Source organism: Dipodomys spectabilis, unplaced genomic scaffold, assembly GCF_019054845.1.
Source record: "Dipodomys spectabilis isolate Male_0828 unplaced genomic scaffold, ASM1905484v1 ptg000173l, whole genome shotgun sequence".
NCBI lineage: Eukaryota > Metazoa > Chordata > Mammalia > Rodentia > Heteromyidae > Dipodomys > Dipodomys spectabilis.
The window spans coordinates 11,737,675-11,764,523 of NW_024870850.1; the positions used below are offsets into that span (position 1 = coordinate 11,737,675).

Sequence of the window (26,849 nt, forward strand, 5' to 3'; positions counted from 1 at the left end):
GCCGGTGCAGTTCCGAGGGCGGCCGCGCGGGGCGCACTCACGCCCAGGCTTCCATTGTAGCCCAGACGGCGCCCCCCCATCCCCGTAGGGGCAGGCGCAGGCGCGTTGGGGTGGGGGTGGGGGGCCGAGGTGAGTGAACCTCAGCTCCTTTGCAAGCAGGTTTCAGACGCGCTGTCTGGTCCTGTTGATCGTTATGATCCTGAGTGCCCCCAACACTTGGTCCACCCAACCCTGCCCGTCCTGGCCTGAAGGCTGCACCCCTCCCGGCTTGGAGTCCCCATGCCGATCCCTGAGCCGACCTCCTGCCCTGTGCCCAGCGGCCCCAGGCCCAGGCGCCCTCCCATCCATAGCCCATTTCTGCACACAAGAAGAAACGAGAGGATGCACGGATGGGTGATCCCCAAAGCCATTTTTTAAAAACTAAGAGCTCTGGTGGGCGGGGCGGGGCGGGGGCGGGAGAAGGGGCTAGCAGCCCCCCGCCACGAAGTCGAAGTCCCGGAAGGCCGCCTGCTCGTTGGCCGTGAGGGGCCGCGCGTCGCGGGGCGGGGTCAGCGTGGGGGCCTCCCCCGTGAACTCCTCGTCGAAGTTGCTGACGTCCGTGCGCCCCGAAAGCTTGGGCACAAAGGGTGGGGGCAGGCGCCGGGCCAGCAGGGCGTCCCAGCCCAGGGTCTGCGAGGGGGGGAGGCCATCAGGATGGGGGGGGGCCTTGGACAGGTGCAGTCTCGGGGTTGGGGGGAGGCCTAGGCTGTGGTCTGTGAGACCAACACCAGGAAGAGGGGGTACAGGTGGAATTGGGGGTTCAGGAAGGATCGAGGGGGTAGGTCCACTCAGGACAGCAGCCGTGGGAGGGGAAATGGGTGTTGGGGAACATGGCAGGTTTTGAGGGGGGATGGCAAGGCTGGGGGGCTCACCCTGAAGAAGGGCTGCTTCTTCACGTCCTCTGCGTCTCGCTCGCTGGACCCCAACCTCCGCTCCGGGTTTCTCCGCAGCAGCTGAGGATGGGGGGGCAGCGTGTCATCTACTTCCGGTTCCGAGTGCCCTTTGCCCTCCCCCCCCCCCAGCACTTGTGGGAGGCCCTCACCCTCCGCATGATGCCGATGGCCTCTGCAGACAGGAAGCGAGGGTAGCGGACCTCGTCATTGACGATGCTGTCGAACACCTCCTCCTCGTCGTCCCCGGGGAACGGGGACTGGGGACAGGGACGGGGGGGGGGGGTGAGGCCCCCTCCGCGCCCCGCGCCCCGCGCCCGGCCCCACCACGGCCCCGCCACGCGCGTGCCCACCCCGCCGCGGGGGCCGGGCCTCACCTCGCCCACCAGCATCTCGTAGAGCAGCACGCCCAGCCCCCACCAGTCCACGGCGCGTGTGTACGATGTGTCGGTCAGCACCTCGGGGGCCAGGAACTCCGGGGTCCCGCAGAAGGTGCTGGTCCGGTCCCCGTAGCCCATCCCTGGGGGCGGCGGGGGCAGTGTGAGCCAACGGTGGTGGAGGGGAACCCCGCGCCCCCCCCCGTCGTGGGGTCCCTCCAGATTCCACCCCTCACCCTCCTTGCAGAGGCCGAAGTCTGCGATCTTGACGTAGCCCTCGGTGTCCAGCAGCAAATTGTCCAACTTCAGGTCCCTGAGGGGGAGGACCGATAGGAGCATGGGCAGGGGGCTGGACACGGCCCGGGCCACGCCTCCGCGTGGGCGTGGCCACAAGAGGCCCGCTCCCTGGGCGGGGCCACGGGCTCCCTATTGGTGGAGAGAGCATGGGCACGCCCACGCGGGGTGGAGCATATGCAAATGAGAACATGCCCTAGATGTCCACAGAGGCCCTCCTCCAGGCTGTGGCCTGCACATGCGCGCTTACACACGCACGCACGCACAGACACACACACACCTGTAGACGATCTTGTGCTCATGGAGAAATTGCAAGCCGAGCACCACACAGGCGGAATAGAAGCTGCAAGGAGAGACGGCGAGGGTCACAGAGGCCCCGCTGGGGGGGGCCCGAGCCCGGGGGGCCGGGGGCTCACACGGCTCGGGGCTCGGAGAACACGTCGCTGTGGATGTGCAGCATGAGGTCGCCGCCGGCCGAGTACTCCATCACGAAGCACACGTGCTCGGGCGTCTGGAAACAGCCGAAGAGGTTGACGAGGAAGGGGTGGCCGGCCCGGGTCACGGCCGCCAGGATCCGCTTCTCGCACATCAGGCTGGGAGGGGGGGCGAGTCAGGGGGGGGCGGGTCGGGGGGGAGCTCGGCCGCCCCCGGACGGGTCGGTGTTTCCCGCTTTGGAGAGTTTCTGTTTTTCTCTCTTTTTTTGGCCCAGACCAATACAATCTTCACATGCTGAAACCTTTCCGAGTTGGGATCTGATTCTAAGGCTGCTGGGAACTCCGGGGACACTCGGCCTGCGCGCGCGCCCACACCCAGGCCAGCTGTCCTTACCCCTGAAGCCTCACCCGGCCCAAGTGGGATCCGAACCCGGAGCCCCTGACCCCTGCACCGGCCACCGATCCCACTCCTGCCCGGGCCAGGCGGGGCCGGGCCGGGCCGCCTCCGGGCGCCATCACCAGCAGGGCGGGGGGACGGAGCCCGGCCCCTCACCTCTCCACCTCGTCGCGGGCCACGATGTCCCCTTTCTTCAAGGCTTTGATGGCGAACAGCTCTCCGCTGGCCCGGAACTCGGACAGCAGCACCTGCGGGCGGGGTGGGTTCGGTGACTCGGTGGCCGTGGCCGGCTGGGGAAGCGGCGGGTGGCCATGTCCGCGCCTCTCCACCCCCCTCACCTTCCCGAAGTGGCCCCGGCCCAGCACCGCCAGGAAGTTGAAATCCTCCAGGGTCAGCGGGGACTTCCTCAGAGGGCTGTGGAGAGAGGACACGGTAGGGACAGAGGGGGGGGGGGGCCCCGAGGGTGTGGGGGAAGGGGTGTCAACCTGCACAGGGTGGGCCCTGAGGTCTCTTGGGTCTCTGAAGGCAGCTCAGGAGTGGTATTAGATTCCTGGATCGGGGAGCCCTGTGGGGGAAGAGCAAAGGTCACAAGGACATAGAGCCAGGCCAGACCCCCCCCAAGACTGTGAGAAGCCCCTTCTCCCCTCTCACCTGCCTTCCTTCTGCCCTCTGTCCTCATTCACTTCCTTCCAGCCACACAGTTCCCTTCCCCTTGCCTGGAACACCCCCCAAGTGTTTCCCTACCTCAGGGCCTTTGCACAGCTGGTCTCACTTTACCTGAATTGCCCTCTCCTTTCATTTGCATAACCCCTCCCATCCCTTTACTCAAAGGTCCCGAAGGCAGGTGGCTACTATATTTGTCAACAGAAAGTCTTTAACATCGCCAGTGTCTACTCTCTGTACTCCCCCCCCCTTTCTTTTGGTGCTACAGGGGTTTGAACTCAGGGCCTTGTACATGCTAGGCAAGAACTCTACCGTTGAGCCATGCCCCTAGCCCTACACAACTGTCCCCTTGGACTCAACTGGCTAAAAGGGCATCCCAAGGTCACTCCTGAACTGCCCCTCAGGTGTCTGTCTATGTCCCCCACGTCTGTCTCGGTAGTGTTAACACCTCATGGAGTTTTTGCCAAATTCAGTCAATGTGGCGTCTCACATAATTCAACGTGAGCCCTGGCTGGTCTAGAACTCTCAATCCTCCTGACAGCCTCCTAGGTGCTGGCATTACAGATGTGGACTATTATGTCCATTAAAAATAATAATAAAATAAGAGCAAGGTGTTGGTGGCTCACGCCTGTAATCTCAGCTACTCAGGAGGCTGAGATCAGAAGATCATGGTTCAAAGCCAATCCGGGCAGGAAAGTCCATGAGACTCTCATCTCCAGGGAATCACCAGAAAACCGGAAGTGGAACCGTGCATTAAAGTGGTAGAGCACTCAGGGACAGTGCCCAATCCCTGAGCTCAAGCCCCACAACTAACAAAAACAAAAAAAAGGGGCTGGGAAGGGGTCAGTGGTAGAGCGCTTGCCTTGCATGCATGAGGCCCTGGGTTTGATTCCTCAGCACCACATAAGCAGAAAAAGCTAGAAGTGGCGCTGTGGCTCAAGTGGTAGAGCACTGGCCTTGAGCTGAAGAGCTAAGGCAGTGCCCAGGCCCAGAGCTCAGGCCCCATGACATACAAAAAAAAAAAAGGCTTGATCTGTGTGGCTCAAGTGGTATGTGAAAAAGCTAAGCAAGGCCCAACTCCCTGAGTTTAACTTCAGAGCTAGCAGAGAACACAGGGGGGAAAAAAAAAAGGAAATGAGGTAGAAAATGCATTTGGACCAGGCATTCTGTGGCATGCCTACAGTCCCAGCTAGAAGGGAGGCTGGGGCAGGAGAATCACTGGAGCCCCCCTAGACCCAGACCCTGTTAAAAGTGTGCATTTCAAACATGCTTCTTGCACCTGATGGTGCAGAGAGGTATAGTTACCTTCTGTGGGTCACATAGCCAGGACACAGAGAACACTTTTTCCTTCTTGGACCCCAGGGTCTTTGCACATGCTCCATGCACACCAGATCACTGAGAAACACCCTCAAGGCCCTTCCCTGCCGCCCCCTTCCCCCGCAGCAAACGTGGCCGGGTTGTGCCACAACCATCTGGGTGACCCCAGCAAGTTCTAGATGGTTCTGAAAATGGAGCAGGACCGCAAGAGCAGAGAAGAGGCGGACACGCACCAGGCTGGATGGGCTGGACAGGGTGCCCGGTGGGCTCCTCTGGGGCGAGCTGTCCGAGTCGGCTCCGAGGTTGAGTTTTTCGATGGAGATGTCACTGCAGGGGAGAGGAGGAGGTGGGTGTGGGGCAGGCGGGGGGGGGGGGGGGGGGGGGGCGGCAGGGCAGGCAGGACTCCTTACCCCACGGGCCGGGGCTCGGAGCCGGGCGCGGGGCCGGGGCTGAAGGTCCCCGTGGCCGCAGCGTGGGGAATGAGCCTCCGCAGCAGACGCACCCACGTGGCCACGTCGATGTTCATCTGCCGGGCGCGCTGGAACGCCTTCCCTGGGGGGGGGCAGGTGTCACCCCCTGGGGGGCACGGGGGGGGCGGGCCCAGCCACACCCCGCCCACCCGCCGCCCCCTCACCTTGCTGCTTGGAGAATATCTTCTTCTGTCGCCGCAGCCGAGGGGTCCTGTCGATCACGGGGTTGCGGAAGGTGACCTGGAAAGGGCAGAGGGGCGGTGAGTGGCCCTGCGCCCCGGGGGGGGGGGGGCAGCCCGGGGGGCGGGGCGGCGGGGGTGGAGTCTGCAGCCCCCAAAGTTGTGGGGGTCACATAGCTCCAAGCCCAAGCCTCAGGGTGGGGGCTGGAGGGGTGATTGGTCCCCAGGGCTCGGCCCGCGCCGGTGCATTCGCGGTGGGGGTCACACAGATCCATCACCCCCGCTGATGGGATCCTGGATCCCAGGGCGGCCGCAGGGTGGGAAGTTTATAAGGAAGGGCCTGGCTGGAGACATCCCACGGCGAGGCCACGCCCACACCTCCAGGCCACGCCCATCACAGAACACGCCCTGCCCCACAAGCCACGCCCCCTTGAATCACGACTCCCCTCTTCAGCAGGCCACACCCACCACACATAATCACGACCCGCCCCCTTCAGCCAGCCCGGCCCACTACAGCCTCACACCACGCCCCCTTTACAAAGCCACACCCCTGTCATCGGGCCACACCCACTAACCAGTCACACCATAAGCCTTCAGCAGCAAAGCCTTGCCCACAAAATGGCCCCGCCCCTGTACCTCGGCCCCGCCCCATCGCCAGGCCCCGCCCCCATCACCAAGCTCCACCCTGCCGCTAGGCCACACCCATACAGCTGAGAGTAATTTTTTCTTGGGATGGTTTGGCGAAACCAGACCCGGTGACTTTGCCTCGCTTGACCCTGAGTTTCCTCCTCCAACTGTCGAATGCAAGGGAGAGCAGGTCTGTTTTGTGGGGGGCTCTGGGGTGAACTGCTGGGTTCGTGGGCAAAAAGAAAATATGGCATTGAGCACGATCGCTCACATTTCCAGGGGTCGGCTAGGAAGACTGTAGGGTTCTCAGCCGAGGAACCCCCATCTGGAGACTTCTTCGCTGTCAAGCCGGGAAGGTGGGGGGCGGAGGGGTGACTGGCCTTGGAGTGTGGGTGCGGGGACCAGAAATGCAGCAAGAAGACCTACCGTGTACAGACCGACCCCAGGGAACGACGACCCAGCTCCAAATGGGAGCAGCACAGCGGCGGGGAGACCCAAACCCCAAGAGAACCCCCAGGAATCTCTCCGCCCCACCCGGCAGTCGCCATAATTAGGCCACCAGGCCTGTCTGTCTGTCTGTCTTCCTTCCTTTTCCTTTTTCTTCCTTCCTTCCTTCCTCTCCTCCTCTTTCCTTCCCTCCCTCTCTCCCTCCCTCCCTTCTTCCCTGTGCCAATACTTGGACGTGAACTCAGGGCCTGAGTGCTGCTGCCCCTTAACTTTTTCCTAGAACGGTGCTCTCCCTGCTTGAGTTTTTGGTGGTGAATCAGAGATAAGTTTCACAAGCTGGCTTTGAACTCTGATGGGCAGATCTCAGCCTCCTGAGTAGCTAGGATTACAGGGGTAGCACCGGCCCCAGGTTTACATGTACTTCTCTCTGAAGGCTGAGATCCTCCTCCTTCGCCCCAATGCATTCCTTCTGCTTAGGCATGGGCTAGAGGAGGCAGGAGGAAGGGTATTAGGATCTGGGTGGGGGCGTACCTCAGCCAGCAGGCAGCCCTGGGGCTCCATGTCCAACTGCACCTCGTGCCTCTCATTGTCCAAGAAATCCTCCAACTTCAGGAATTTCAGGGCGCACAGGCCCCGCTGGTCCCTCCAAAACACAGCCAGCTCCAGTTCCCGCGCCTGGGGGGGAACAGGATGGTCACATACAGGTGCTTCAAGCCTAGAACCCCTGGTGAGGCGTGACACCCCCCCCACCCCACCCCACCCCCGCCAGCTCACCCCCCCCCCCAGCTCACCCTCTCCAGCTCCAGGGTGAAGCTCTGGTCCCAGGCACTGGGGCCACACGGCTTCCAGGAAGTCTGTTCCACCGCCGTGTTATCCAGCTTCAGCACCGTCCGGACCTCGCCTGGAACCGGGGTGGGAGGTTAGGCATTGTGGGGGTGTGGGGGTTTTCACTGGCATCCCCTCAAAATACACATACACACACGCTCACATTCTGCTACTCCAATTTGGCACAACTTTTTCAGTTTTATTTTTTTTTTTTTTTGGTTGGTCGTGGGGCTTGAACTCTGGGCCTGGGCGCTGTCCCTCAGCTCTTCAGCTCAAGGCTGGCACTCTACCACTTGAGCCACAGCGCCACTCCTGGTTTTCTGGTGGTTTATTGGAGATAAGAGTCTCATGGCCTTTCCTGCCCAGGCTGGCTTTGAACCATGACCCTCAGATCTCAGCCTCCTGAATAGATAGGATGACAGGCGTGAGCCACCACACCAAGCATTCAGCTTGTTGTTTGCTTTTAATGTTAAAGCCTGTTCATCAAGTGCTGGTGGCTCATGCCTGTACTCACAGCTGATCTGAGGATTCTGGTTCAAAGTTAGCTTGGAAAGATAATTCTAGGAGACTCTTATCATCCCTTTCCCCCTCTCTCTCTGTCTCTCACCTTTTTGTTTTCTTGGGGGGACAAGCTCTTGCCCTGTAGCCCAGGCTGGCTCCCACATGCTGGGACTACACTCCCATCCCAGTATTTATCTTTCTTGTGACTGGCTTCTTGCCCTCCGCCTATTGTTCATCTGCGTGGTAGCATGGGGCAGGATTTCCTTCCTTTTAAAGCTGAGTGCTATTCCATTATAGGAATCTAGGACATTTTGTTTATCCACTCATCCATCCGCGTGTGTGGTTGGGCATTCTTCCCTCCTCGGGTTGCTGGGAATGCTACTATAAATACAGGAACCCAGACATCCCTTCTTACATGCCCACCAGGAGAGGAGGTGGCTCCTACGGTAAACTGTTTAATATTTTTTTTCCCTTTTGCTGGGTACCAGTTCTAGGCCTTGACCTCCAGGTCTCCCCCTCAGGTCTTTCCATCCAAAGGGCTAATACTCTACCACAGAGCAACAAGTTCTAGCTTTGTGCTGGGTAATTCTCCCGGATTTCTCTGTCGGGGCTGGCTTCGAACCTCCATTCTCAGAGCTCAGCCTCCTCCGAAGCTAGGATTATAGGCGTGAGCCAGGACCCTGGGACCTCCTACCTTTTCCTTTCTCAGGCCGAGGGCCAGCAAAAGCCAACCTGGCACAGAGCGGCCCCGCCCCTGCACCAAAACCACGCCCCCAAGAGGATGGCGCCGGCTGCGAAGCCACGCCCCAGCCCTGGCACACCCCCAGCCCTGGCCACGCCCCGGCCCTAGCTTCTGTTGCTGTTTTCCATCTTCTGTACTTCACTCCAATAGAAATTAATAGGATCAGAGGCAGAGGCCTTGCACCTCCGTGCTCCTCCCCGAGTGTCCTCCTGCAGCCTCACGGTGCGCATGCCTGGCCTCCTGCATCACTGATCAGGTCCAGGGCGTATTTTAGACCTGGCTTCTGCACAGCCATCGGTCTCTCTGGGCTTGGCTCTCCCCGCAGCTGCGCACAGAGACTGCACACCAAGGTCGCAGTTTCTCCTCGCGTGACCCCCCTTCTGATTTTGCCATTCTTGCTCTTCCTGCGGGTGGCTTCATTGATGTTGCGGTTGGGATCGCAGGCTTGAGGAGGTGTGACATGGGTGAGGAAAGCTGGCGGCCCCGGGGGCCTGCTACCCGGGAGACCGAGGCAGGAAGCCTAGTGAGCCTCCCCCTCCGCATCGCTACACAACCCGGGGCACCCAGCACCCCGCCTCGCTGCTCCTGCCAACTCACCGGGGCTCTCGGCTTCTGTCTTGAGGCTGCTGCGCCCACTGAGGCTTCCGCTCCGGGTGTAAAGGCCCCGGGCCGGGCGACTCAGGAAAGGGGCGCGGCTGTCGGGGGTCCCAGGTGTCCCCACGGAGGGCGAGGGGTTCCAGGGGATGGTCTCGGGGAGGTCTCTGCAGCCCACGATGCGTACCTCCAGGGTCCCTGTGGAAGGACAGGCAATAGTGGGGCCACGTGGAGGGGGGGCAGGAGGGGAGGGGAAGGGAGGGAGGAAAGGGGAGATGGGGGGGGCCGTCCTGTGGATGAGGGCCCGCCAGGGCTCAGCGCGGGGCTGGGGAGGCCTAGATCCGTGAGAATACGGGGCTGTGGTCTCGGGGGGCTCGCAGGCCAGGGCTGAGGACCAGAAAGAATAGGACTGAGGGAGAAGCGGGGCACGGAAGGGCTTGGAGGCTGCGCGGACAGGGCGGGAGGAGGCCCAAAGTCTGGAATGAGGCAAGGGCAGGTGCGGAGAGGAGGCGGCAGCGGCGGGCCGAGGCCGCGGCAGCATGCGAGGCGGACGGGGGTTTGTCGGGCCGGGGTGGGGGCAGTGGGGCGGGGCAGCCCACCCGTGAGCGGGGCGGGCTTGCACAGCGTGCTGTAGTGCGTGGCTGGGAAGGGCCCGCTGAGCAGGGCGCTGAAGGCCGCGGACGAGGCGGCGGCCAGCTCCTCCCGCAGCAGCCGCCCCTTGGGGTGGTCGGCAGGCAGCTCCCCGAGCCTCCGCTCCAGCGCTTCGCGCAGCAGCCCCAGCTTCTGGTTGGACTCGGTCAATTTCTCCTGGGCCTGGAGTGTGCGAGGGGGGGAGAGGGGGTTGGGGGAGGGGCACCTTGTGGGAGGGGCTGGGGCAGGTCACCAGCATCGCCCCCCCACACACACACATCTTGGGCAACTTCTCCCTGGAGCCTGAAACCTTCTCGAACCAACTTGGTTCAACCTGGGGATCCCGGAAAAACGAAGGACCTATCTTCTGGCTACGATGGGGGGGAACCCTGTCCCCAGTGGATGCCCGGCCCTGCTGGTGCCCCGCCCCCATGACGCCCAACAAGTACATCCGGCCCCCCATGACCCCTATCAAGCATGCCCCGCCCCTGCTGGTGTCCCGCCCCTGCTGATGTCCAATAAGCATGCTCCACCCGTACCGACGCCCAGCCCCTGGCAGGTGCTTTGCCCCTCATAGAGGCCCCCCCCTCCTTGAGACCCCACCCTGCAAGTTCTCAGCCTAGGCCCCGCCCACCAGCCAAGGCCCGCCCCCTCCCTAGAGCCACCCCGCGGAGGCCCCGCCCCCTCACAAAACCACACACCCTTCCTCTCGGCCTATCACTACTGGTGATCTTCCCGGTGCCCCGCCCCCGCAAGGCCCCGCCCACCACAGCCTGGCACCGCAGAGGCCCCGCCCCTCACCTCGCTGACCGCCTTCCGGTCGGGGGTCTTGGCCGCACTGAGCAGGCGCAGCACGTTCTTGGCGCCCTCGGCCACCGCGTGCTCCACCCGGAAGTGGTGTCGCAGCTCCTCGATGCGCAGCTCCACCGCCCCCAGGTCTGGACCGCCTGTGGGCGAGGGCCACGGAGCGGTGAGGCCGGCCTAGGGTCACCAGAGAAGCCCTGGGGTGACCCCACGGGGCCAGGCCGCCACCCACCATCCTCGGGCCGAAGGACACTTCACCCCGAGTGCTTTGTGCTCTTTAGGGGTGTGTGTGTGTGTGTGAACATGTGTGTGCCAGTCCTGGGTCTTGAACACTGGGCCTGGACAGCACTGACCCTGAGCTTTTCCATTCAAGGCTGAGGCTCTAGCTCTTGAGCCACAGCTCCACTTCTGGTTTTTTAGTGGTTCAGTGGAGGGAAGAGTCTCATGGACTTTCTTGTATCTGCAGGCTTTGAATCGTGGTCCTCAGATCTCACCAGGGATTGTCGCCCACAGGGGGGTAATCAAGTTGCTGTAAGATGCTCATACATTTCCATGCCACAGAAGAGCCACACAAACACACACACCGGAGACACTCGTATGCATTCAGGCTGCCACACAGGGTTGGCATTGGAGCCACAGGGTGGGAAGTATAGGGCACAGGAATGTGTGTGCCCCCTTCCAATATGATGGCATTGGCATATGGGATGCTTACAGGGTGATTAGGGTTAGATGAGTCCTGAGGGATTAGTGACTTCTTAAGAAAAGACACCAGAGCTGGGGGCATGGCTCAGTGGTAGAGCAACTGCCTAGCACAGAGGAGGCCCTGGGTTCCAAATGCAGTATAAAACAAGAGCAATGACATCACCAAAAAAAAAATATCAGAAACTTGTCAGGTGCTGGTGGCTCACACCTGTAATCCTAGCTATTCAAAAGGCTTGGGATCTGAGGATCACAGTTCGAAGCCAGCCAGGGCAGGAGAGTCTGTGAGACTCTCATCTCCCATGAACCAGCAAAAAGCCAGAAGTGGCATGGTGGCTCAAAGTGGTACAGCGCTAGCCTTGAGCAAAAATACTGAGGGACAGCACCCAGGCCTTGAGTTCAAACCCCACAACTGACCAAAAACAAGAACATGAGGCTAGGAAGGTGGCTCAGTGGTGGAGCGCTTGCCTTGCATGCATGAGGCCCTGGGTTTGATTCCTCAGCACCACATACACAGAAAAAGCCAGAAGTGGCGCTATGGCTCAAGTAGTAGAGTGCTGGCCTTGAGCTGAAGAACTGAGGGACAGCGCCCAGGCTGAGCTCAGGCACCCACGTCTGACCAAAACAACAACAACAACAACACGGACACCAGAGTGCTTTCCACATTGTCACCCAGGTCCCACATTTCCAGCTCTCCACATTGTGAGATTTCTTTTTTGTCAGTTGTGGAACTTGAACTTAGGGCCTGAGCACTGTACTTGAGCTTTTTCTGCTCAAGATTAGCAAGGTTAGCATGCTACCACTTGGAGCCACAGCACCACTTCTGGTTTTCTGGTGGTTCATTGGAGATCAGAGTCTCACAGGACTTTCCTGCCCCAGCTGGCTTCGAACCATGACCCTCAGATCTCAGCCTCCTAAGCAGCTAGGATTACAGGAGTGAGCCACTGGCACCCAAAGATTTTTTTTTAATGTTTTTGGTACTGGGGTTTGAGCTCAGAACTCAGACTGATGCATGCTAGGCAAGAACTCTATTACTGAGTCATGGCTCTGTTATTTTACTTTGTTTTCTGGATAGGGTCTTCCTAACTTTGCTTAGGCCTGCTTGAAACTATGATCATCATACCTCCACTTCCCAAGTAGCTGGGATTACAAGCTTGAGCCACCACACTTGGCTTGAAACGAGCACATTTGTTGTGTAAGACATGTGATTTGTAGAACTTTGCTACAGCAGCCCAAGCTGACTAAAACAGATATTAAGAGACACCATTACACCACTGATCGTACCAACACTGCCACCTGCAGGCAAAGACCCGAATCATAAAAGCAGTCACATTCCCACCAGGCCACCGCCAGGCGAGCCTGGCTCTATCATGATACACACTCCGCCCTTCATCTAGGCATAGGGACTCTTACAGTGGCAGAGGGCCTCGGTGCCAAGACCCAATGCCATGGCTGGCCACAGGCAAGGCCAAGAACGGGGACAAAAATGTGTTTAGTTTGCCACAAAAGTCTTAGGATTGCCAGGTGCCAGAGGCTCAGGCCTGTACTCATAGCTACGCAGAGGCTGAGATCTGAGAGTCTTGGTTCAAAGCCAGCCCGGGCAGGAAAGTCTGTGAGACTCTTGTCTCCAATGAACCACCAGAAAACCGGAAGTGGCGCTGTGGCTCAAGTGGTAGAGTGCTCGCCTTAAGCTGAAGAGCTGAGGGACAGCGCCCAGGCCAGAGTTTAAGCCCCATGAGTGACAGAAAAAAAAAAAAAAAAGTCCCAGGACTAAGTCCAGCCCAGGGAGGAACAGGGGCCACCCAGTGCCCCACAGAGGCAAGACGTGCTGTCACGCAGAGTAGGACATTTGTCACCCACGGGCTGAACGTCGCGTATGCTGGGCCCTGACGCAGGGTCACACTGTACTACAGTCCTAACCTCCGTGGATCAGATAACACAGGGAAGGCGCGACACACTTACAATCTATACACCCTCCCCTAGACTGGATTTTAATTAATCATTAATTTATTAAAGATTAATTTTGCAGTGCTGGGGAATAGGACCCAAGGCCTTAATTAACCTCGCTAGGCAATTGCTCTACCAGGGAGACACGCCCCCTACCAATAAGCCACTCCCACTTCCCCAACCAGGCCTCCAGCGAAAGCCACACTCCAAGTCTCAAGCCACACCCCCTGCAAAACCACACCCACTGTCCAGCCACACCTCCACCAAACTCCACATCTTAGCCACACCCCCAACAAACCACCTCCAGCCCAAGCCACACCCCCGTCAACAAGCCACACCCCTGCTACTTAGCCAGGCCTTCCCTGGGCTTTGCACCTACCATTGAGTTCCCCCTTGGACCTGGGTGTTCTTTTAACTTTCTGACATGAGTCTCTCCATAAAGCGCAAGCTGGCCTTGAACTCCTAATCCGCCTCAGCTTTCTCAGTGCTGGAATTATGGGAGGATCAGGAGTTCAATGTCAGCCTGGACTACATGTGCAGAATGTCACAAAAAAGAAGATGGTGAAAGAGTAGCTAAGAAGTGGTCAGGACTATGTGCCGATAAACCTTTTTCACTGCCAGGTGGCTCTCGCCTGTCATCCTAGCTACTCAGGAGGCTGAGATCTGAGGATCGAGGTTCAAAGCCAACCTGGGCAAAAAAGTCCCTGAGACTTATCTCCGATGAACCACCAGAAAACTGGAAGTGGAGCTTTGGCTCAAAGTGGCAGTGTGCTAGCCTTGAGTGAAAGAACTCAAGGGCAGCACTCGGGCCCTAACCTACGTTCAAGCCTCAGGATGGGGGAGGGGACACACTTTATTCACAAGGAAACAAAAGGTGGCCTTGGCCTGACAGGGCTCAGTTGGCTAATAATAACAATCTAATCCAAACCTTGCTTGGGACAGAACTCACAAAGTCGCGTGGTAAATCACAGTACCCTCTTCTTTACCCCCAAAACAATGCTTCCTGGGGCTGGAGGTGGAGGCCTGCAGGGTGCAGTGCAGGCTAGGCTGTGTCAAGTGCCAGACTCACCCTGAAGGCTGTCCACAGCTGCCTGGCTCTCCAGCTGACCAGCCTGCAGGGCCCGCCGGAGCTGCATGCGGAGGATGTCGATCTTGGTCTTGCTGTCCTGCAGCATCTGCTGGGCAGTGAGCAGAAGCTTCCGGTCCTGGTGGGTGAGAGGTGAGTCCAGGCTTGGCTCCATCCCCACTGTGCAGGCCCCCTGGGTACCTGGGGTCCCAGTGCTCACGCATGGAGGGGAACAGCAGAGCCCAGGGGATGTAAATGTGTCACTCTAACTATCCACAACAGGTGGACACAGCCACCCTGGGAGCAGATTGGTGGTGGCCAGGGGCCGGGGGGCAGGGGGAGGGGGGAGGGAGGGGAAAGGTTTGCTAATGAGGATGGTGTTGCAAGGTGTCAGGGTGATGGAATGTTCTAGAACCTGATGGAGGCACCCACCTTGGTGCTGCCGTTGCTGTAGGTTTGGATCATGTTTTCTGCCCCCTGCTTGACCTTCAGCTCGATGACCAGCTGCTTCTCCAGCCCTGCCACGCGGCTCAGGTTGGTGGCCGAACAGCTGGGGCCGCCCTCACCCGGGGACTGGGGGGCATCTTGGGGGAGACAATTGGGCAACTGGGTCACCAGGGGGTCACCTTGCTCTTTCCAGAGCCTTTGCCTGGACTGGGAGGATCCAGGAGAAGAAAAGACCAGCAGAAGCCAGGCCATAGCGACACTGGGGCCCAGGAAGGGCTAACTTCTTGGACCTGCCAGGGAACGGCTCCGGCTGCGGGCACAACCCAGCCCTCTGTGTGGGTTTGGGGGTGTGCTATAGGAAAGGTCTCTGGTGAGCTTGTGGGATGAGGTGGTGACAGCTAGGAGCCCCGGCCCGGGGCAGGAATGGCAGTTGCAGTGTGGAGACTGACCGTGAGATCTAGCTACCAAGGAGATGCCATGTCTGCATCTGGCTGTGGACACTGAGTTTAGATCTCGCGCAGCTGATGCGGCTGCGTATGAGCTGCTGGGTGATGGCACAGCCAGACACCAGCATGGGTTTCAAAGAGTAGTGAAATGGGCTGGGCAGTGGTGGCTCAACACCTGTCATCCTAATTACAGTTCAAAGCCACCCTAGGCAGAAGTCTATGAAACTCTTGGGGTTTATTTTGTCAGTTGTAGATCTTGAACTCAAGGCCTGGGTACTGTCTCTGAGCTCTTTCACTTTGAGCAACAGCACCACTTCTGGTTTTCTGGTGGTTCACTGGAGGTAAAAGAGTCTCATGGAGTTTCCTGGCCAGGCTGGTTTTGAACCACAACCTTCAGAGCTCAACCTCCTGACGAGCTAGGATTACAGGTATGAGCCATTGACACCTGGCTAAGACTTTTACCACCAGTCAATGAGCTGACCAGCAAAATGCTGGAAGTGGAGCTCTGGCTCAAGTGATAGAGTGCCCGTTGTGAGTGAAATAGTTCAGGGACACAGCCCAGGCCCTGAGTTCAAGCCCCAAGTCTGCCTCCAACAAACAAAGACACGCTAGCTTACATCGGTAAATCCGAAGCAGAGATCAGGAGGATCGAAGTTTTTGGCCAAAAGTCTGATACTTCATCTCATCAGTGGCTTGGCCTAGTGCTGTGTGACTATAGTTCCAACTAGGCAGGGAGTGTAAATACAAGGACTGCAGTCCCTGCCACCCCCAGCATAAAAAGGGGTCTCAATCTGAAAAATAAACTAAAGCCAAAGGACTGGGTATGGCTCAAGTGGTAGAGCACCTGCTTAGCAAGCTCAAAGCCTGAGTTCCAACCCAGTGACGCCTGCTACAACAAACGTAATGAGATACAGGATAGAGAGGTGGTGTTGTGTTTTTGTTTGTTTTTTAAGTTAAATGGTCTTTGGGTGTCCTGCAGTTTCTGGTGTGGCTGAGTCTCCAGGTATTTGGATGTTTCTCTGGGGGTTGGTGGGTCTGTGGGTTGGGGGACTGACCCGACTTGACCCCGCCCATCATGAAGCCCCGCCCACCATGAAGCCCCACCCACCGGACCTCCCCACCCCTCAGGTTTCCCCGCCAGGTGCCTAGCCCCACCTACCAAGTTGCTCCACCCGCCCCTCACGTCTCTGCACCCACCACCTTGTTCACACTGCCCTGCCCACTGTGGGGCCCCACCCACATGTTGTCCCGCCCCTCACATTGCTCCACCCTGTCTAGCACCGCGGCAGAGGCGGCCCCGCCCACCGCGTGGCCCCGCCCACCGCGTGGCCCCGCCTCACACGCCCCGCCACGCATGCTCACCGCGGTCGGGCAGCACCACGTGCGCGTGCAGCTCCTGCAGCTGCTGGTGCAGCAGGTCGAGGCGGCGCGCCGAGCCGCGCAGCACCAGCTCCACGGGGCCCAGGTTGCGGCCCAGGTCGGTCGTGGCCCGGCGCAGGTTCTCCGCGCCCTCCTTCAGCTTCAGCTCCTTGCGGATCTCCCGCCGCAGCCGCTCCCGCTCCAGCTCCAGCTGCTGCTGCACCCCGGGAGCCGCCAGGTCCGCCCCGGCCAGGCCCAGCTGCTCCAGCAGGGACCAGCTTCGAGGCTCGCTCTGCGGGGAGTGGGAGAGCCGGGGTCAGGGGCCAGGGGTCAGGTCAGCTTCCCCCTGATGCCAGCCTTCTCCCTATCCCAGGATAGGAACAGCTCTGAACCCCCATAGGGAGGTGATGCTCGCTGACCTCACTCCTCTGGGAGGTCAAGGGCAGGTCAAGGGCAAAGCCTGATCTAGATATATACAGATATAAGTTTTAACCCTTGCTACCAGGCAGGTCTCTACCACTTGAGCCATGGCCCGCACACCAGCAAAGCTTTACCTGTCTCCAGACCAGGGACACCCAGAGGTGCAGACCTGTCTCCTCTGGCACTGGAGCCTCACCTCACTTCCACAAGTTCTACCTCTGCTGTACCCCTTACCCTGTCAGCTGTGCCCCAAACCACAGGTCACAAGGAGAGGCCCTGTGGTCCTTCTACTGGACCCCTAAACCAGTTGTCTGAACCGGGCCTCATCTCTTGGCTGTACACGCCAAACCTGGTGTTCTCAGGAGCAGAGGTCATCTTTCCTGTGCGGAACCCTCAAACTAGGAGGTCCTGGAAGTAGGTTCTGTGTTCCCTGTGCAGTACCCCCATACGAGGAGGTCCCGAGAGCAGGCTGCCTTCCCTCCTGGTAGCTTCACAGCAGAACCCCACCTCCTTCCTCCTGTGTCTCCCCAGCCCGTGAGCCACAAAGGCCCCCCCCAGAGATCTCTAACTCGGTCCAGCGCCCCATTACCGCCTCTCCTCAGTCCCAAAGCAAGACACAGGCAAGATAGAACCCCCAACTGCTGCCTACCCCCTTCGGGGACTCAGTGCCCACCTCCAGCTCCTGTTCGGAAGGGGGGTCAGCCGCCATCCTGGGTCTGGACTGGGGGCCCCGCCCTCTTCCTGAGCCTCAGCCCTGCCCCGGGCCTCGGAGGCTACCACTTCCTCTTTCCTGCCAGCTCCCAGCACGCAGTGCGGCAGGCCAGCTCTGGGGCACCTGCGATCGCCTTCCCTTGGCCAATCGTAAGGGCCATGTGTGCTTCTCCCAAGGCAGCCCAGGGGCACCCTGGCTCCCGTGCCCACCACATAGTGTGCTAGGACAGGCTGCCTGGAGGGTACACAGGCTCCAAGAATAGTGCAGGGGGGGGAGGAGGGGGACGGGGGACGGGGGGGGGGGTGTCGGGGGGGAGTGTTCATCAGCTATAACACAGATTCACAAGTGTGCCCACCTTCCGGGCTCACCCGTGCCCACCCCCACACGCCAGATGCCAATGGAGGCATCCACATGTCACGTGTCCGCATGGACATAGCCCATGCCCACGAGCATTTCCACACGCGTGTGCACACTTCCTGGACCCTCCCCCCTGGTGTCCCACTCTGCTACAGCCAGGCCTACCACCTGTCCCATGTCCCCAACTTCCCCTTTAGGAAGGGAAGGAGAGGTCCCCTTCCTGCTAGCCATCCTGACTTCCTGCTTCCTCCCCTCCAGACACCCATGGCTGCGGTCCTGAATGTCCCAGCAGAAGAAGAATGACACCCCCCACCTCCCCACTCTGCCCCCAAAAGGCACAGGAAAGCTCCACCCTTAAGAATAGCAGGGTTTGTGAACACACTTGGATGGGAGAGCACTTACTGGCCTGCTGTGCCTGACTTCCGTCTCCTGCACTGCAAAAACTCTTCCCAAAAAGCATAGAGACAGGGGTCAGTCCTAGCTACTCAGGAGGCTGAGATCTGAGGATCTCGCCTGAAAGCCAGCCCAGGCAGGAAAAGTCTGTGAGACTCTTCTCTCCTATGAACCACAAAAAACCGGAAGTAGAGTTGTGGTTCAGGTGGTGGCGCACTTGCCTAGAGCAAAAAAAAAGCCCAGAAGCAGAGCCCAGGCAGAGTTCAGGCCCCCGGAAGGCAAGGGTCAAGCCACACAAGGCACAAGGCACGGTCTCTCACTGCTGTAATCCCAGCCACATGGGCAGTAGAAATAGGAAGCTCCAGGTTTGAGAAGAACAAGAGAAAATAAACACACACACACACACACACACACACACACGGCCACAAGGACACACAAAAGAGAAGGGATCCTGCCTCCAAAACAAATGGAAACCATCAGCTCTGGGAGTGCGAAGTGGCATTGCTCAGGGGTGCGAATGAGCATCCAGAGCACACATGACAGCACCCGTGGCCAAGAACTTTCTAGTCCCTAATCTAACAGTGCTTTGAATTAAGGAACAAGGGGCCTAGAGTCTCGGCAGCCAAATGAGACACACAGAAGATATCACCCCAATCCTGGCTCCATCTCTTCCCCCTCCCCGCCACGGAACCCCAGTTCTCCCCTGGTATTTGATAGAGATTCAGGCATTTGGGAGGAAGAGACAATGCTGCAATTTCAAACTCAGGTTTGGTTTGATGCCTGGCCCAACCAGGCCCGGCCCCACTGCCCCAAGGCTAGCCCCACCCTGTCCCCAGCAGGCAGAGCAGGGACACAGCCAGGAGCAGGGCCAGCTGGAATGGGGGCAGTTCCAAGCAGAGGGGAGGAGCAACCGCCTGCGGCCTCACCTCAGTGGCTGAGGCCTGAGAATATGTAAAACGGGAGTGAGGGAGGCCGGGCCTCCAGGGTTCTCTTCCCGAGGGTGACTCACAGCTACTTCGGGAGTTACCCCTGGGCCAGCAACGCAAACCCAGGACCAGGGCTGGGCCTCAGAGCTGCATCGGCCGCAGGAGATGGGAAAACAGCAGGTCCAGGGTGCCCACCTCCCAGGGTACTGGGGGGGACCGAACCCGCCAACCATCCTGAGATTCCAATGTCTTGGGCGTTTCCGGAATCTACACAGGACATCCGTTCGCCGGACACAGAGCAGACAGCCACACATCGTGGGGACTGGGGAGCCAGCCCTAGCAGCCACGAAAAAGGGGTGGACAGGAGGGGACGAGACGGTGACCAGGGCTGGATGGGGGGAGAAGGACAGAGCACAGTGCCAACCTCATTCCGGGAAGCACAGCCTCAGTTTCCTGGGTGGCACAAAACCACCAGGTTACATGCATGAGCTGGGGGGGGGGAGGGTTGTAGGCTGGGGTCCCACCAGAGGTCTGACCTTGTGTGACCGGCAACACCAGATACGCCCAGCTCCATGGCAAGGCTGGCAGGCCATCAGCAGGACTGGGGGGAGGGGGGACACAAAGGGGGACAGGGCAGACACAGGGGGGGGTAGGAGAGAAGTATAGAAGGAGACAGAACCTGGTTACAAGGCTGCCACAGACCAGGGACTGAACGATGACCTGATCACTCACAGATCTGAGATTGGGGAGGAGGGGGGTGTCTCTGAACCTAAGAGGGTCTTGGGTGACCCTGGTCTCCTGCCCCAGGAAGAGGGGAGTCTGGGCCGGGAATATCTAGCAGGTGACACACAGGGATAATAACCTGGCTGGTGCGTGTCACCCACATCCCCGCACGGAGGTGAAGGGTGACCCAGCCCTGTTACCTGTCCATACAGGTAAGATCCAGGGCACAAAACATGGGACAAGACCCCCGCCCCCCCCGTTGACCAAGCCAGCCCCCACCTGGGCAGCTGGAAGGGTGGGGAGGGGACCCCCTGGGCAGCTGGAAGGGTGGGGAGGGGACCCCAATCTTCTAACCTGTCCCAGTAACCCCAACCCCAGGGACTGCGGCACTTCCGCCAACAGGTGCCCATCTGGGTGGCGTCGTAAAGCCGTCTGGTGGAGGGGGTGGCAGGGGCTTTGTTTTATGGGGGAGAGGCAGGGCCGGGCACCCCGCCAGCCACCTGTCCCAGGTGGAGCGGCACCTGCCGGGATCCGAACGCGGGCGGTAAGGGGGGCAGCGAGAAGGGGGAGGCGAGAGAGGACGGGACGCCACAGCCAGCCACGGACACCCGGACGGGGGGCCTCCGCCGCACCCCTCGATTCCAAGAGAAAAGACCGAGGTTTAGGGGTGCCGCCAGAGCCTCCGAGGCAGCACCCCCGAATTTGGGACCCGGTCCGTGCACCTACCCCGAAGGGGGCCTCGCGGGCTCCGGGATCCCCGCCCAAGGAGGGGACCCGGGCGGAGGGGGGGCCTCGGGCGACCCCCACCCGCGCCACGCGGATCCAGGATGAGGGGGGCGAGGGGACCCCGGTATTCCCGCGAGCGGGGATCCCCGGCGGTCGCCTACCTGCACGGCGTCGCTGGCCATGTCCTCCGGCCGCCCGCCCGCCCGGGGTCCCCGCGCGGAGGGAGGGAAGGAGGGGCGCGGAGCCGAGCCCAGCGCGCGTGCGCCCCGGGCGCGGCGGCGAGGGGCGGTGGGCGCGGCGGGACCCCGCGCGGGCGCGCGCTCCGCTCCGGCCTGCTCCCTGCGGCCCCGCCCGGCCAGGCCGCGTCCGCGCGCGCCGCGCCCTCCGGCCCCAGCGGCCGCCGGGCCGGGTCACGTGACCCGCGGCGGAGGTCGGCGCCCGGGGAGGGGGCGGGGCGCCCGCGGAGGGCGTGGCCCCGTCGGGGGCGGGGCTTCCCTGAGGGGCGGGGCTTGGCGGGGTCTCGCGGTTCCCACCGCGGCGTCCCTGCTCGCCTCTCCCCGCACCCCAGAATCACCGCGGCCCCCGCCCGAGGGGGACCCCGTTAGAGCCCGCGGGAATCCCTAGGACGGCCGCTTCCCGGGGCCGCCTCGTAATCGACGGTGGAGAGGTGTCCCTGCCCCCTCCCCGCGGCCTGGAGACCGGCTCAAGCTCAACTCCCAGCGCCCAAGCCACGGGGGAGCCCCGAACCCCTGAACGAGCTCTCCGTCCGTGTGGGGGGATGATGCCGGGGCTCGCTGTCACCCGGGGTGGCCCGAGCCTCCCGTCCGTGCAGTTTGTTCCGTTTGTGGTCGGTGTGGGACCCCTGCACCCTTCCCCCCAAATAAAGTTCTGATGAGAGCTAACCCTCACCCCAGGAACCCCCCACCCCGAAGCCCCACCCCGGGACCCCCACCCCGGCCCCCACCCCGGTCCCCCGACCCCCACCCCGGCCCCCACCCCGGGACCCCCGTCCCGGGACCCCCACCCCGGCCCCCGGCCCCCCACCCCGGGACCCCCCACCCCGGCCCCCGGCCCCCACCTCGGCCCCCACCCCGGCCCCCACCCCGGCCCCCACCCCGGCCCCCGGCCCCCCATCCCGGGACCCCCCACCCCGGCCCCCACCCCGGCCCCCCGGCCCCCACCCCGGCCCCCACCCCGGGACCCCCCGTCCCGGGACCCCCACCCCGGCCCCCCGGCCCCCGGCCCCCGGGCCCTGCGCGGCGGCGCCTCCAGGAACGCGGGCCCAGGACTTTCCCACGGCCCTGCGTGGTGCTGGTTGCCCCGGCAACCAAGGGGCGGGGCTTTCTCCCTTTTCCCTCTGGACATCTTTGCAGGGTTTAACCTAAGCATAGATGAGAAATAGATATATAGATTAGACAGACGGACAATTTACCGACCAACTAGATAGATAGATAGATAGATAGATAGATAGATAGATAGATAGATAGATAGATAGATAGATAGATAGATAGATAGATAGATAGATAGATAGATAGATAGATAGATAGATAGATAGATAGATGATAGATAGATAGATAGATGTTATTACTGACCTGCCAGCCTCGAATCTGCACAATCTGTTTTCTTCCACAGCCCCAAGGAAGCCAGAGAACACCTGTCGGGCGTGCGACTCTCCCAGCCACCTCACACAGGAAAAAAAGAATAATCAAAACAACTACAACAACAAAAGCCCATCACCTCGCCCAGAGACAAGTCCTCCTCCTCCCTTGGCTGCCAGGTTCCAGGCTGCCCTCCTGGGGCCGAGCTGGGGAACCGCGCCAGAGGCTGGCTCCCCGCCTTCCCGCATCCATTCACTCGGGTGAGCATTGAAGTCCATGTGCTCTGGAGAGTTTGGTGGCATTGGGAAGAGAGTTGCATTCTGGGGCTTAAAAGAGGGGGGTAAGGGATTAAGTGTGCAATATCAACAAAATGCAATCGTAGGGCTATATCCCGGTCATTTCTATAGTCCTTCTCTAGTCCAGGCCTAGTCCAGGCCTTGGAATCGAATCTCACCAACACTTTTCTGTCCTGGGGGAAAAACTGGCTCTCGGTTCCTAATAATCTAGCAAAAGTTTCTCACCCATCCTCTGGGCAGCAAAGTGGTCTTCTTTCCATTCTTCCCTCCCCACTCCTGCCCACCTTTCCCGGCCTTCTCATTACTCCTCCAGTCTTCCTGTCTGTCTTTTAACCACTGGGCCTTTGCACTGGCTGGTTACCTACTTGGTAATGACTTTCCATCGATTCTTGCTAAGGCTTCCACCCCCCCCTTTTTTTTTTGGTCAGTCGTGGGGCTTGAACTCTGGGCGTGGGTGCTCTCCCTGAGCTCTTCAGCTCAAGGCAAGTGTTCTACCACTTCTTGTTTTCTGGTAGTTCATTGGAGATAAGAGGCTCACAGACTTTCCTGCCCAGGCTGGCATTGAACCGTGATCCTCTGATTTCAGCCTCCTGAGAAGTGCCCCCTTTTTTTCCAGTTAGACCAGTTTAAATGAGAACATACTTCAGGCCCTGATGTTAATAGTGGTGGCCCTGCTTCCCTTCTTTTGAATAATATTTATTTCTCAAATGTGCTGAGCTGGTTTTGACCCCAGGGCTTTTGCATGAACATAGGTCTGTACACAACCCATCTTAGCCATTCTCTTCATCTCCATATCTAGGCGTCTTGGGATACCTAACAGGATGTACAGGTTGCGGTGGTTGTTGTTTTACGATATTCTTTAAAGAATCCTGACCAGAGCCGGGCGCTGGTGGCTCACGCTTGTAATCCTAGCTACTCAGGAGGCTGAGATCTGAGGATCGCAGTTCAAAGCCAGCCCGGGCAGGAGAGACCGTGAGACTCCTATCTCCAATAAAACCACCAGAAAACCGGAAGTGGCGCTGTAGCTCAAGTGGTAGAGCGCTTGCCTTGTGCTGAAGAGCTGAGGGACAGCGCCCAGGCCCAGAGTTCAAGCCCCACGACCGACAAAAAAAAAAAAAAAAGAATCCTGACCAGAGGGCTGGGAATGTGGCTTTGTGGTAGAGTGCTCGCCTAGCATGCATGAAGCACCACAAAAACAGAAAAAGCCAGAAGTGGCGCTGTGGCTCAAGTGGTAGAGCCCTCACCTGGAGCTGAAGAACTGATGGTCAGCGCCCAGGCCCAGAGTTCAAGCCCCACAATGAACAAAAACAAAAACTAATCAAAAAAGAGGAAAAAAGTCAGTCCAGGCCATGCTTGAAACTCAAGGCTTCATCTCCAGCACTGCAAAAACATTCAGCCGAGCTACCATTTCCTCCTTAATTATATGCCATCTGTAGTTGTTCAGTCTGAAGACAGTGTATTTCTCTGTGTCTGGACCAAGTTTTCTCTGGCTGTTCATGTGCGTGTGTGATCACTGGACTTATTTCTACTCTAGGGTACATTCTCCCTGCCTCCTCTGTGTGGGGGTGCACACCTGTAACCCTAGCATTCTGGAGGCTGAGGCAAGAGGATCTGAAGTTTGAGGGCAGCCTGGACTGCACACTGGAGATCTTGTCTCAGAAAAACACAAGAGAGGGTTTGCAGCAATGGTTCCATTGGTAGAACGCTAGCCAAGAAGTGAAAGCGCCAGGTAGTGAGCTCAAGACCCAGTCTGAGATGAAGAGAGAGAGAGAGAGAAAGGAAGAAAGAAAGAGAGAAAGGAAGGAAGGAAGAAAGACGGAAAGAAGAAAGGAAGGAACTAAGGAAGGAGAGAAAGGAAGGAAAGAAAGAGATAAAGAAGGAAAGAGAGAGAAAAGGAAGGAAAGGGGCAAAAGAAAGTCAAAAAAGCCGGGCGCTGGTGGCTCACACCTGTAATCTTAGCTACTCAGGAGGCTAAGATCTGAGGATCACAGTTCAAAGCCAGCCCGGGCAGGAAAGTCCGTGAGACTCTTTTTTTTTTTTTTTTTTTTGGTCAGTCGTGGGGCTTGAACTCTGGGCCTGGGCGCTGTCCCTCAGCTCTTCAGCTCAAGGCGAGCGCTCTACCACTTGAGCCACAGCGCCACTTCCGGTTTTGTGGTGGTTTATTGGAGATAGGAGTCTCACGGTCTCTCCTGCCTGGGCTGGCTTTGAACCGTGATCCTCAGATCTCAGCCTCCTGAGTAGCTGGGATTACAGGCGTGAGCCACCAGCGCCCGGCTCGTGAGACTCTTATCTCCAATAAACCACTCGAAAACCGGAAGTGGTGCTGTGGCTCAAGTGGTAGAGGGCTTGCCTTGAGCTGAAGAGCTGAGGGACAGTGCCCAAGCCCAGAGTTCAAGCTCCATGACTGACAAAAAAAAAAAAAAGTAAAAAAAGATCCCATTTCTTTTTTTTCTTTGCAGGTCATGGGGCTTGAACTTAGGGCCAGGGTACTATCCCTCAGCTCTTCAGGTCAAGGCTAGCACTCTACCACTTGAGCCACAGCACCACTTCTGGCTTTTTCTGCTTATGAAGTGCTGAAGAATCGAACCCAGGGCCTAATGCATGCAAGGCAAGCGCTCTACCACTGAGCCACCTTCCCAGCCCTAAGATCCCATTTCTTGTTAAGCTGTTGTTAGTGTGTATGTGTGTATGTGTATGTGTTTATGTGTGTGTGTGTGTGTGTGTGTGTGTGTGTGTGTGTTTCCAATGGTAGGGGGAGGGGAATTCTGCCCCTTCTTGTGTTTTAGGGAAGGGAGAAATGAACAACCATTTCTCCTAGAAATGAACAACCATTACAACTAGATGTAATTTTAGTTGTAGCATTTAGAGTTCAGTACTCTTGGCCAAGGTCCCATGGTCCTAACTCAATGTTAAGGATTTGAAAGTGAAGAAGGCCCTGGTTAACTTAATTACAGAGCATCTGATGGTGCTAGCCTGGTCTGTGTCCAGCCAAGACTATGGAAAGTTCATTCGTTCTATGTAGCAAGACCCTGTCTCAAAGAAAAGAGAAAAAAAAAATGCCCATTGGGGGTCAGGGGTGTGGCTTAGAGAAAACTTGCAGCAGGGAGGGGAGCCCCATCTATTCCTTTGTCACCCTTCCTGGCCAAGGTGAAGAGCATTTTCTTCCTTTTCTTTCCTTCTTTCCTTCATGCCAGTCTTAGGGCTGGAACTCAGGCCTCGGGAGATGCAGTCCCTGAGCTTTTTCCATCACTTAGCTCCACTTCTAGTTGGAGATAAAAGTAACTGGAGGGCTGGGAAGGTGGCTCAGTGGTAGAGTGCTTGCCTTGCATGCATGAGGCCCTGGGTTTGATTCCTCAGTACCACATAAGCAAAAAGAAAAAAGCCAGAAGTGGCACTGTGGCTCAAGTGGTAGAGCGCCAGCCTTGAGCTGAAGAGCTGAGGGACAGCGCCCAGGCCCAGAGTTCAGGCCCCACGACCAGACCCCCCCCCCCAAAAAAAAAGTAACTGGAGATAAAAGTCTCAGGAACTTTCCTTGTCTGGGGCTGGCTTTGAACCTGGATCCTCAGATCTCAGCCTCCTGAGTGACTAGGATTACAGGTATGAGCCACTGGTGGCCTACTTAGCCTGAGGGGAATTTTCCAGTGTTTTATGAATGCTCAAGCATTTTTTTTTTTGGTTGTTGTTGGTGGTGATTGTGGGGCCTGAACTCTGGGCCTGGGCGCTGTCCCTGCGCTCTTCAGCTCAAGGCTAGCGCTCTACCACTTGAGCCACCGTACCACTTCTGGCTTTTTCTGCTTATGGGGTGCTGAGGAATTGAACCCAGGGCCTCATGCATACAAGGCAAGCACTCTACCACTGAGCCACCTTCCTAGCCCTGCTCAAGCATTTTTGAAAGGTGGTTGGACAAGTTCACTTGCTTGCCCCACTGGAAGAAAATTCTGGTTGTTCCCTGGCTGGCCAAGCACGGGTACCCGAGCATCCTTTTTATCCTTTGAGCTCTTTGAGTGGGTGTGTTTTCAGTCTTCTAGATCTTTCAGCCACCTAGATTGAATGAAGTCAGCATGACACATGCTAACTGTTGCTAATCAGAGCTGGTGGGTGTACTTTAGGACTCGCTGATATTTTCTGCCGTTAAAATTTGATCCTTTTTTTGGGGGGGCGGGGAGAGAAGGGGATGGTGGTGGTGAACTGTAGGGCTGGTGAGGAGGAGGATGGACGATTTCCAGGGAGCTTTCAACAAGACTCAGATAGCTTCTGAATTCTCAATAACTAATCTTAGATGATCTGATTACTCTGAGATCTACCGCCTCCCACCTGCTTCCCCAGAGCAAGCGTCCTGTCTCTCCCTGGGGACTGGCTTGTCGCAGCCTCCCAATTTATTTAGCCTTGGCCTGTATCCCCAAGGTAGTAGAGAAACGGGGGGTGGGGGTGGGGGGGCGAGGGCGTGGCTCAGCGGCGGGGGCGTGGCTCAGCGGCGGGCGTGGTTTATCGAGGGGCAGGACGG

The 26,849-nt window shown here is 58.8% G+C and overlaps 1 protein-coding gene across 4 annotated transcripts; it reads right to left on the reverse strand.

The window, feature by feature from the left end:
- Positions 1-318: 318 nt before the first annotated feature.
- Pkn1 (protein kinase N1) lies at positions 319-20,717 on the reverse strand. 4 transcript variants are annotated; one of them, XM_042693862.1, is made up of 22 exons: positions 17,264-17,338; positions 16,198-16,486; positions 14,375-14,526; positions 13,946-14,081; positions 10,228-10,373; positions 9,396-9,609; positions 8,800-8,994; positions 6,926-7,035; positions 6,666-6,809; positions 5,046-5,121; positions 4,822-4,963; positions 4,645-4,738; positions 2,917-2,981; positions 2,770-2,845; positions 2,588-2,679; positions 2,017-2,193; positions 1,881-1,943; positions 1,543-1,619; positions 1,307-1,449; positions 1,082-1,189; positions 912-992; positions 319-669 (listed from the first exon to the last, which is right to left on the reverse strand). In XM_042693862.1, exons 1-22 carry the CDS (start codon positions 17,321-17,323, stop codon positions 466-468), a joined length of 2,844 nt encoding a protein of 947 aa, XP_042549796.1. In that variant the 5' UTR covers positions 17,324-17,338; the 3' UTR covers positions 319-465. The 4 variants fall into 4 exon arrangements, with proteins under 4 accessions (XP_042549796.1, XP_042549795.1, XP_042549797.1 ...); XM_042693861.1 differs by having other exon boundaries at positions 2,917-2,996; XM_042693863.1 differs by having other exon boundaries at positions 320-669; positions 2,917-2,996; positions 17,288-17,373.
- Between the last annotated feature and the right edge of the window lie 6,132 nt (positions 20,718-26,849).

Bases quoted from the DNA above. Each gene is read 5' to 3' on its own strand.
- Pkn1 (XM_042693861.1), bottom strand. From the start codon at position 17,323: ATGGCGGCTGACCCCCCTTCCGAACAGGAGCTGGAGGTGGGCACTGAG. The intron at 2,997-4,644 runs GTGCGTGTCCGC...CTTCCCCCACAG, and splicing joins TGTCCAGCCCATCCAGCCTG to GGCTCCCCGATCCAGGAATC. The intron at 2,846-2,916 runs GTTGACACCCCT...CTCTCTCCACAG, and splicing joins TCAGGGCCCACCCTGTGCAG to CCCTCTGAGGAAGTCCCCGC.